Raw genomic sequence first — 12,008 nt, forward strand, 5'->3', positions numbered from 1 at the left:
CACGGTGCTGACCGCCTCTGCCACCTGCGCCCAGGCATGGCAGATGGTGGTGGCTGGCAGCCTCCTTCCCCGGGCAGGGGTACAGAGTCAGCTGCCTCTTCTCCACGGCATCCAGGAGGGTCTCCAGTTAGGCATCCGTGAGCATGGGGCCAGGCGTCTTGCTGCCATCTTGTTGGCTGGGCTGGTGTGGGTGGGGAATGAAGTGTATATGCGGCTGCAGATTGTCAGCCCCCCGAGTGTCAATCGCACACCTGGTGAATCCGGCACCATTTCTGGTTGGAATCGATTGTGTTCCACATGACTTCTGATGCCATAATCGCGGTATGCCCCGGTTTGATGCCAAATCGGGATGCTCCAGCGCACCAAAACTGGCGTAAATGCGTCGCTCACCGCGCAGGGTAAAAGCAGTAGGCATAAAGTGCAAAAGAGTGATTAGGGAGAGGTGAGGGCCTCTTAAGGGTAAACAAGGTAATCTATGTGCAGATCCACAAGGAATGGGAGAATTCCTAAGTTCATATTTCTCGTCAGTATTTACTGTTGAGAAAGACACAATTGTTAGGGAAATTGGGGAAATAAAAAGTGATGTCTTGAGGAGTGTACATATTACAGAGAAGGAGGTGCTGGAGGTATTCAAAGTGGACCAAGATAGATCAATCCCCGGGACATGATGAAATGTATTCCAGGATGTTGTGGGACGCTAAGGAGGAAATTGCCGGCCCCCTAGCTGAGATATTTGAATCATTGACAACCACAGGAGGGGTGCCTGAAGATTGGAGGGTAGCAAATGTACCCTTATTTAAGAAGGGCTGTAGGGATAAGCCTCGGAACTACAGACCGGTTAGCCTTAATTCTGTAGTGGGTAAGTTGTTAGAAGGTATTCTGAGAGACAGGATCCACAGGCATTTAAACAGGTGTTATGGGTCAGGGTTTAGAGAAGCCCAAAGTGTATCATGGAGTTCACCTGACCCACAACTTTTAATAGATTGTGGTATGGGGAGCACACGGCTCACGCTACAGTTATGGTACAGCAGAAATGGATCAGTATGTTTTTAAAACAAAACAATGTTTATTCTATGAACTCAAGTTAACCTTTTTAAAACAAACAGTGAATATCTTAGCAACCAGTAAATCAAATACACCCCCCAAAGAATACAACACTGAGTAACCTGTATGCTGTTCTTTTAACACCCAGAAGACTGAACAAACTTTTAAACATAAGCACATCAGAGTTTACATTCAATACTGAAAACATTTATAATTCTGAATTCACCAAATGATTAAGAGATAGTCCTTCGTGGCAGAGAGAGATCAACAGTACAGCTGCTTGTCTGACTTCAGCTGCAACACACTGAAACACGAAACCAAAAGACACAGGCACACCCAAGCTTTGTCTCACAGCGAAACTAAAAAGCAGAGCCAGAGCTCAGCTCCACCCACACTCTGACATCACTGCAGTAACATGAGCAAACATTTCTTAAAGCGACATTCTCATGACACCTCCCCCCAAGAAAAAAACCCCCATCAATTTCAAGATGGTTTCATTTTTCACCTTTTCACCATCCTTTAAGAAATGCACACAGTAAATATACTTTATCGTTTCAAAAAAAACCACACGCAAACAGGTATAATAATAGTCCATTTTTGTTCTTCTGCCTCCAACTGGAATCCTTCTCGATTGACAGTCTCTTTGAACAAGGAGGTCTCTGCATGATCCGTCCATTTCTCTATGCCTCGGCATTTCTCTTTAAAGTCAGATACTTTAGTTCAATCTGATCACAGAGTCCCTTGCAATTCTCCAACACAGAGGTATTGGTTATCACAGCTTTCAGGCAGTCAAATGCCTGTCCAAAGTCCGCTGTTCATTGAAATTTTCGACGTTTCTTAAGCAAGTCCATCAGTGGAGCAATCACGCTACAAAACTTTTGGACAAATGTTCAATCAAATCCACTCATGCCAAGAAATCGCATTATTTCCCATCGTCTTGAGGTTTCGGAAACTCCTCAAGGAAAATGACTTGGGCTTTTCCAAATTCACTTTTGGCGAGGTTTATCACCAAGCCGCCTCCTGAAGTCGATCAAATAACTCCATCAGATGTTTTAAATGTTCTTTCCATGTCTGGCTGAAAATTACCAGATCGTCGATGTATACCGCACAATTGGGTAATCCTGAAACAACTTTGTTAGTTAACTGTTGAAATGTGGCTGGGGTGTTTTTCATGCCAAATGGCATAACTTTGAATTGGTATATACCATCTGGAGTCACAAAAGCTGAAATCTCCTTCGCCCTTTCGGATAAAGGTACCTGCTAGTAACCTTTAAATAGTCCACACACAACCGTTGGGTACCGTCTGGTTTCGGTACCATCACTATGCAACCCACTTCAATTATGCCATTTTTAAGCATACTCTCAATCTCTTTGTTGAACTGTGCCAATTTTAAAGGGTTAAGTCTATATGGATGTTGTTTGATTGGAACAGCATTTCCCACATCTACATCATGTACAGCCATTTTAGTACTTCCCAATTTATCTCCCCAAACTTGCACATGTGATATCAATAACTCTTTCAGGTCAGTTCGTTTTTCCTCTGGAAGGTAACTCAACAATTTATCCTAATTTTTAAGAACATCCTCATTTTCCAATTTAATTTGAGGTATGTCAAATTCACAGTCATCTGGATTTGGTTCATCACTTTGAGTTAGAATCATTAAAACCTCCTCCTTTTTCTCTCCTTCCCTTTCAAAATACCTTTTATGCATATTCACATGACACACTCAGTGAGTCTTCCTTCTATCAGGTGTTTTTACCACATAATTCACCTCACTTAATTTCCTTTCAATCTGATAAGGTCCACAAAACCTAGCTTTTAAAGGCTCACCTCCCACTGGTAACAACACTAAAACTTTATCTCCACTGGCAAAACTACAAACTTTGGATTTCTTGTCCGCGACCCGTTTCATCACATTTTGTGCAACTTTCAAATGTTGTCTAGCCAATTCACCTGCTCTATTTAATCGTTCCCTAAAATTTGACACGTAATCCAATAATGTAATTTCCAATTTCTCACTCACTAATTTTTCCTTAATCAATTTAAGTGGTCCTCTTACCTCATGACCAAAAAATAATTCAAAAGGACTACATTTGGGAGACTCATTAGGTGCATCCCTAATTGCAAACAGTCCGAATGGAATTCCTTTATCCCAATCCTCTGGATAATCTTGACAATAAGCCCTCAACATTGTCTTTAATGTCTGATGCCATCTTTCTAATGCTCCCTGCGATTCTGGATGGTACGCAGTTGATTTAAATTGTTTTATTCCTAAGCTATCCATAACTTCTTTGAATAACTTTCAGGTAAAATTTGATCCTTGTTCCGATTGCATTTCTGTGGGTAGTACATACCTAGTAAGGAATTTAAGTAACTCCTCCACAATCTTTTTAGCTGTAATATTACGTACTTGAATGGCCTCTGGAAACCTAGTAGACACATCCATTATCGTCAAAAGATATTAATTCCCACTTTTTGTTTTCGGAAGCGGTCCTACGCAATCAATTAAGACCCTTGTAAAAGTTTCCTCAAATGTTGGAATGGGTATTAAGGGTGCTGGTTTTATCACTGCTTGAGGTTTCCCTATCACTTGACATGATTGACAAAATGTAACTACATCTTTATGTAGTCCAGGCCAATAAAAATGTTTCTGGATTTTAGCTTGAGTTTTCCTTATTCCCAAATGACCTCCCATTGGTACCTCATGTGAAACTCGCAACATCTCCTTTCTATACCCTACTGGCAATACTACTTGATGAAATTCTGCCCACTTTTCATCCACCTGCATATGTAAAGGTCTCCATTTTCTCATCAAGACATCACTTTTACGGTAATAACACTCTGGTATACACTCAGATTCCTCTTCCGTGTATGTCGGAAACCAAGCTTTGATTTATGAACTAATTCATAATCATCTGCCATTTCTGCTGCCAATCTCGCAGTTTTAACCCTCTGTTCTTGCACATGAGTTCTCACTACATTAGGAATTGAATTTTTAAACTCCTCCAAAAGTATAATTTCTCTGAGAGCTTCATACGTTTGGTCTATTTTCAAAGCCCTTATTCACCTATCAAAATTAATCTGTTTGAGCCTTTCAAACTCCATGTATGTTTGACCAAATTCTTTCCTTAAATTTCTAAACCTTTGTCTGTAGCCTTCAGGGACTAGTCCATATGCACCTAAGATGGATTTTTTCACCTCCTCATGCGACTCAGATACCTTCTCTGATAGTGATGCAAACACTTCATTAGACCTACCTACCAGCTTTGTTTGAATCAGTAATACCCACATGTCCTGTGGCCATTTCATTTGTTTAGCTACCTTCTCAAATGAAATGTAAAAGGTTTTTACCTCCTTCTCATCAAACCTTGGCAATGCTTGGACATATTTAAATAGATCCCCACCACGCCTTCGACTTAGACGCTCTTTCTCACTATCCTCATCACTATCATCCAACTGTACGTTTCCCTTTATGCTTGCCAATTTTAACTGACTGTCATGTTTCATGGCCATTTTCTGAAGTTCAAACTCTCTCTCTTTATCTTTTTCCCTGATCTGTATCTCCCTTTCTCTTTCTTTTTCCTCTCTATCTCTTTCGTATTCAAGCTGCTTTAATTCTTTCTCATGTTCCATTTGTTTAAGTTGTAACTGAATTTTTGCCATTTCCAATGAGTCAAACTCTATCTCAGGCAACTTTAAATGCTTAGCCACCACCATAATTACCTCATCTTTTCGCATTTTGTCAGGTAATGTTAACTGCAATGTTTTTTGCCAAATCTAACAGTCTGCTTTTAGTCTCTGTCCGTAAGGTACTGCATGTGACCGTCTCCACCCCCAAAAACTTCTGAGCCTCTGAAAGAGCCATTGTCCACAACACACACCCCACTTAAACTAGAATACCACACCTGAAGAGCAACCACAAATACTCACCCCTCACTGTCTTTAAATTCACTGAGCCAATCCAATAGATTGACTTTTATTCCCCTCGAGGCCCCAATTATTATGGGTCAGGGTTTAGAGAAGCCCAAAGTGTATCATGGAGTTCACCTGACCCACGCCTTTTCATAGATTGTGGTATGGGGAGCACACGGCCCACTCTACAGGATTAATACAGCAAAAATGGACCAGTATTTTTTTAAAACAAAACAATGTTTATTCTATGAACTCAAGTTAACCTTTTTTAAAACAAACAGTGAATATCTTGGCACCCAGTAAATCAAATACACCACCCAAAGAATACAACACTAAGTAACCTGTATGCTGTTCTTTTAACACCCAGAAGACTTAACAAACCTTTAAACATAAGCACACCAGAGTTTACATTCAATACTGAAAACATTTATAATTCTGAATTCACCAAATGATTGAGAGATAGTCCTTCATGGCAGAGAGCTCAACAATACAGCTGCTTTGTCTGACTTCAGCTGCAACACACTGAAAAACCAAATCAAAAGACACAGACACACCCAAGCTTTTCTCAAAGTGAAACTATAAAGCAGAACCAGAGCTCAGCTCCACCCACACTCTGACATCACTGCAGTAACATGCGCAGTCAAACATTTCTAAAAGCAACATTCTCATGACATAGGCAAGGGCTAATTAGGGAAAGTCAGCATGGCTTTGTAAGGGGAAAGTCATGTCTCACAAATTTGATTGAGTTTTTTGAAGGGGGAACCAAGAAGATAGATGAGGGCAGTGCAGTCGACGTTGTCTCCATGGACTTGATTTCAACATGGACTTGACTACAAAATTGGCTTGGTGACCAAAGCCAGAGGGTGGTAATGGAGGGTTGTTTTTCAAACGGAAGGCCTGTGACCAGCGGTGTGCCTCAGGGATCGATGTTGGGTCCACTGTTATTTGTTATTTATATTAATGATTTGGATGAGAATGTAGGAGGCATGGTTAGTAAGTTTGCAGATGACACCAAGATTGGTGGCATAGTGGATAGTGAAGAAGGTTATATAAGATTGCAACAGGAACTTGACCAATTGGGCCGGTGGGCTGATGAATGGCAGATGGAGTTTAATTTGGATAAATGTAAGGTGATGCATTTTGGTAGATCAAATCAGGGCAGGACCTAGTCAGTTAATGGTAGGGAGTTCGGGAGAGTTACAGAGATTGCCTTAGCCCCCATAACTGAACTGTGCCCTGTGCCCATGCCACCTTAACTGGTGTCCAACGTTCTGGCCTTACAGGCCCTAAAACTATGCTTAGGTGGTTCCCCAGATTGTACTGCAAGAGTGGAGGCAGCCTGCTGTGACTCCTACCCTGCGACAAGGGCACGCGTCTCCTGTGACAACCTGGCCTGGATGGGCCAGGGTGCTGCTCGGGTGTCCGGGGGGGGGGGGGGGGGGCGTGGTGCCACCCTATTCTGCCTGCTGCCGACCAGATGCATGAGGAACAGGAGGGGGGAGTCAGAGGTTCTGCGGTGTTCTGACACCTCCCCTGCGGGAGTCACTGGCACAGGACCCAGCACCTCCTCTTCCCTTGGGGTGCCCGATGGCCCCCGGGCTACTCCATTGGGCGGGGGTGCAAGCAGAGCCATCCCCTGAGGCCCCCCCCCCCCCCCCCGGCACCTAGCATTGCCAGTCTTGGAGGCCTACTCTGGTCCCAACCAGGGTCTACGCTACGCCGGCCACCGCCTGGGCATTGCCGCCGATGTTTCCACCCATGACCTGCTGTGACTGGGCCACGCTAATGAGCGCTGCTGCAGTGTTCAGGTGCCTGTGGCACATGGCTGCCAGTGAGAGGGCAGTCCTGTCTTGGGCCTTGGCCACCGGCTGCACAGAATGCCCCATGCTGATCCATAGCCGAAACCGTCGCCCCCAAAGCTTCCATTGAGGATGCCACCCATGCAGTGTTGGCCTGGGTGGCATGCATGACCGGCACCACCCCCTGCTCCTGCATGCGGATGGACTGCTCCACCTGCGATGCAGGTGCTGGATGCCCGCCGTCACCCCCTGCTCCTGCATGCGGATGGACTCCTCCAGCTGCGATGCAGGTGCTGGATGCCCTCTTGTGGCCCTTGGGGCTCTGGCTCCTTCTGCACTATGGATGGATGTTCCAGAAGCACCGCGACCGTCTGGACAGAGCTGGCTCCTGGGACTGGCCTGCCCTCCGACTGTCCGGCCCCTTGGCTGCTCCTACCTCCACCTGCTGTACCGGTTGTGATGTGTGGCGCACAACAGATAGTGTCCGTGGAGCCTCTTCACTAATGTGCCCAACCAAGGTGATAGTCTCTGGGATGGTGGAGGGTGCAGGTGACAGCTGTGACTGAAAGTCCGTGATCTTCTTTGACCCGAGCTCTGGGGAGTCCTGGGTCTCGGAAAGAGGGCTGAAGTTCGGGCTGCTCTCCCCATTGGTGCTCTGCCATCCGGGGGGCACCGGTTCTGGCACTGGCTGGGGCGGGGGGCACCGGATGGGCCGGCCCCATCTCCGGCAGTCCCTGTAAGACAAGTCAGCATGTATGATTAGACAGCGGGCCGGGGACGTGAGGGGGGGGGGGGGGCGAGGTTGGGGGGCTGAGGGATGCGATGGGTGAAGGGGGTCAGGTTGAGGGGGGTGGAGGTGTGTGGGGTGACAGGGTTGCGGGGGGGCCATACAGGTGTCATGGGGATCCGCAACTAAGCAGGGTCTCACTTCCTCGCCCGCCGCTGAACTCCGCCTCGACGACCTCCCTTTCCTCCGGGCTGCCAACCAAATCCAGTACCCTCTGCTCGGGCACGGTGAGGGACCGTAATTCTGGTGGCCCTCCTTCGGTCTTCACCCGCTCCCGGCGGTTGTGCGCGGCCTTCTCCTGCGGGGTGTGGGGGGGGGAACCACAATCAGCACAACCATTAGACGTTCCGACGCATGCAGCCCAGGGATTGGATTGATGGTGGCCTCAGTGGTCAGAGCACCCGGACATGGTGGCTGGCCTTGGCGCTGGCATGTGGGGCAGGGTGGAGGTTCAACCGTCCCCCTGGAGGGGCCGGGTTGCGGGTGTGTGAGGGTAGCAGGGTTAGTACCAGAGGCACGGAGCGGCCAACTCACCCTGGCCTCCCTGAGAAGGTCATGGAGTTTTTTCCTGCATTGCATGCCAGTCTGGGCGACGTTGCCCACGGCACTGACCGCCTCTGCCACCTGCGCCCAGGTACGGTGAACAGCGACACCTGGCAACCTTCTTCCCGGGCCAGGGGCATCCATGACGGTGTCCAGCTCAGCATCCCTAACCGTGGAGCTGCCCTCCTCCCAGCCATTTTGTTGGCTGGGACGGTGTGTGTGGGGGATGGATCGTTTAAGTGCGGATGCGGCATTCCTATATAAGCTTCATGTGCACCAATCACGGACCCGGTGAATCCGGCGCAGTTTTGCTGGAATTGTTTGTGTTCCACATGGTAATGGTTCTAGCCCATTTAAATTGGCTGAATCGGTGCAGCTGTTGCGCCGTTTTTTCTGTCGTAAAACGCCGCGGTTTCCACGCCGGCGTCCGCACTTAGTCTCAAAATCGGAAAATCCAGCCCTAGTCTCAGGAATGGAGAATCCCGTTTTCTGATGCGGCGCTCCCCCGCCAGCAGCGGGATTCACCGTCCCGACAGCCGGCCAATCGGGTATCCATTCTGGGCACCCCCACCCCTTCCGGAAATCCCTGATCGTGAGTGCGCTATCGGCTAAACGGAGGATCCCGACGACGGAAAATCCAGCCCCATGTCTTTTAGCAAGTATTTTAGGCCGAATTCTCCATTTAAAAGACTAAGTGCTGCTGCCAGGACTGAATCCCGAGTGTTCTACGTGGACAAAATTGGTGCCAGACCCGGAGCGTTCAGGTCCCGTTATTGGGTGAGCACCAAGCACCGCATAGAACTCGAGGAATTCTAAAGCATCCCAGCCAAGATGATGGCATTGGTTGAGCACACCCATAGGTTGGCTGGGGCCAGAGGGTACCTAGGGGTATGGCCTGGGGGCCACCCATGCAACGCGTGACGCTAAGTTCCCAGTGGGCAGCCAATGACTTGCGCAGCCGCATGGCTGCCTTGCAGGCTGCAGCAATGGCGGACATCGGCCACCCCAACCCCACGGCCCACCTCCTAGCCGCCCACCCCCGCAACTACCCCCGGCCCTGGCATATGCCACCCATCTACTGGCACAACTGTCAGCACACTATAGCAATGTTGGACACTGTTTGTACCCGCGCCCTCAGAAGCCACAGCGCCTGTGTCCCGATTTGAAATACCACAAGTGAACCTCACCATCGGTAATTCCTCCTGGCGATATCCCGGAAGGCCTGGAAAAAGCCGGGTCGGGCCCGTCAATGATATGCCAAATGTCTTTGCTGTACAAATTGCATGCCCATCCCGGTGTGTGGTGCAGTATGCATTCACGCCACTGTTGAGGGACCAGAGCTTAGCATTCTGTTTGACGCCCGGTGCCAACCTCAATTTTCACCCGACACTGAATCTCCCGCCGAATCGTGTTTCCCGTTTCCGCCGTCGCCCGGCAGAGAATCCTGCACTTTGTTGCTCTATTCCCTCTACCAAAGTGAATAACCTCACCCTTCCCCATATTATATTCCATCTACTACCGTGTTTTCCATTCACTGAACCTGTTTATTTCTCTTTTCAGCCTCTTTGTATCCTCCTCATAGCTTACATTCTAACGAAGCTTTGTATTGATAGAAAACCAAGATAGATTACTCACTATTTCTTCATTCAAATCATTAATATAGATTGGAAATAGTTGAAATCACAGCACCGATTCTCGTGGTCCTCCGCTAGTCATATTCTGCCAACTTGAGAATGCCCTGTTTATCTTTAGTCTCTACTTCCTGTTCATTAACCAAACTTCCAGTCATATTACACCCAGCTCCATGAACTCTTATCCTGTGTATTAAACTGCATGGCACATTATTAAATGCTTTTCAGAAATCCAAGTATGCTACATTTATTGGTTCCCCTTTATCTACTCTATTTGCTATAGCCTCAAAGAACTCTTTACTTTTTCAAACACAATTTCTCTTTCATAAAACCATGATGAATCTATCTGGTCAGACTATAATTTTCTAAATGCATTGTTAGCCTCCCCTAATAATAGATTCCTGTATTAGGGCAGCATGGTAGCACAAGTGGATAGCACTGTGGCTTCACAGCGCCAGGGTCCCAGGTTTGATTCCCTGCTTGGTCACTGTCTGTGCGGAGTCTGCTAGTTCTCCCCGTGTCTGCATGGGTTTCCTCCGGGTTCTCCGGTTTCCTCCCACAGTCCAAAGCTGTGCAAGTTAGATGGATTGGCCATGACAAATTGCCCTTAATGCCCAAAAAGGTTAGGAGGGGTTATTGGATTATGGGGATAGGGTGAAAGTAAGGGCTTAAGTGGGTTGGTGCAGACTCGATGGGCCGAATAGCCTCCTTCTGCACTGTATGTTCTATGTATTGCCCTGATGATTGATGTCTGGCTAACTGGCCTGTCGGTATCAGTTTTCTCTCTCCCTCCTTTCCTGAATAAGGGTGTTACATTTGCAAACTTCCCATAGACTGGGATTGTGCTACTCTCTGTTTTATGTCAGTTAACCAATTCTCAATACATAATCGTATATGAATGTAAAGAATTTTAGAAAATCAAACCATTACATCCACTATTTGTGGATTTATCTCTTTTAGACCCCTGTGATGTATTGGTCATGGTCGATGGTCTCTATCGACAGGGTCTCACCTGTATTGTTGTCGTGGGTCCAGTTTTCCAGTGTTTGTCTCCCACAGTTTTGATGCTAAGACCCGGACAATATTTACGAAGAGGAAGAAATTCAGCTGGAAAAAAGAATAAAATGAGCCACTTCATATCTCTGATTTGGAGATAAGTTCTGAAACCTTTCTCCTATTAATAGGCTGTTGTTTCTTCAAAATGTGGGTCTATGTCTCTGTTGTAGTGGATCCCTATTCCTCCAGGATCAGTACCTGTCAATCCCTACACCACTGGGAGTCAACATCTGTGGAACATAGGAACAGGAGAGGCCATTCAGCCCCTCGAGGCTGTTCCGCTATTGAACGAGATCATGGCTGATCATCACCTGAAGCCATTTTCTGACACTATCCCCATGTCCCTTGGTGATGAAATCTAATGATCTCTGTCTTGATCAAATTCAATGATTGAGTTTCTACAGCCTTCTCAGGTAGGAAATTCCAAAGATTCACACCCTCTTCACAACACACATTCATTCCCACCAAGTGTAATGTCATCAGAAAACTTGGAAGTATTACATTTGGTCCCCAAATCACTGACATAAATTGTGAATAGCTGGGGCATGAGCACTGATAGTTAAAGTACCCCACTAGCCACAACCTGCCAACCTGAGAATTACCTATTTATTCCTACTCTCTGTTTTCTGTCAGTTAACCAATTCTCAATACATAATCGTATATGAGCTCCAATCCAATGTGCTTTAACTTTGTTTACTACCCTCTTATCGAAAATCCAAAGCACAGTGGTTAGCATAGTTGCTTCACAGCTCCAGGGTCCCAGGTTCGATTCCCCGCTGGGTCACTGTCTGTGCGGAGTCTGCACGTTCTCCCAGTGTCTGCGTGGGTTTCCTCCGGGTGCTCCGGTTTCCTCCCACAAGTCCCGAAAGATGTGCTGTTAGGCGAATTAGACATTCTGAATTCTCCCTCAGTGTACCCGAACAGGTGCCGGAATGTGGCGACTAGGGGATTTTCACAGTAACTTCATTGCAGTGTGAATGTAAGCCTACTTGTGACAATAAAGATTATTATTATTATCCCCCGCCCCCTTATCTATTCTGCTGGTTACATCCTCAAAAAACTCCAACTGGTTAGTGAAACATGATTTCCCTTTCATAAATTCATTTAGACTCTGCCCAATCAGATCATTATTTTCAAAGTGTTCAGTTATCACATCCTTTGTTTTAGATTCTACCCTTTTCCCTACTGTTGATGTCAGGTCTATAGTTCTCTGTGTTCTCTATCCCATCTTTTTA

At 46.8% G+C, this 12,008-nt stretch overlaps 1 protein-coding gene across 1 annotated transcript in view; it reads right to left on the reverse strand.

Moving 5' to 3' along the window:
- Window positions 1-12,008, reverse strand: part of LOC140398329 (parathyroid hormone/parathyroid hormone-related peptide receptor-like) — a 275,848-nt gene that overhangs the window by 148,969 nt on the left and 114,871 nt on the right. Inside the window, exon 9 of the mRNA XM_072486901.1 lies at window positions 10,730-10,824. Coding sequence (XP_072343002.1) covers window positions 10,730-10,824 — 95 coding nt within the window. The remainder of the gene's footprint in view (window positions 1-10,729; window positions 10,825-12,008) is intronic.

The sequence above is a fragment of the Scyliorhinus torazame genome, chromosome 21 (genome assembly GCF_047496885.1).
Source record: "Scyliorhinus torazame isolate Kashiwa2021f chromosome 21, sScyTor2.1, whole genome shotgun sequence".
NCBI classification, from domain to species: domain Eukaryota; kingdom Metazoa; phylum Chordata; class Chondrichthyes; order Carcharhiniformes; family Scyliorhinidae; genus Scyliorhinus; species Scyliorhinus torazame.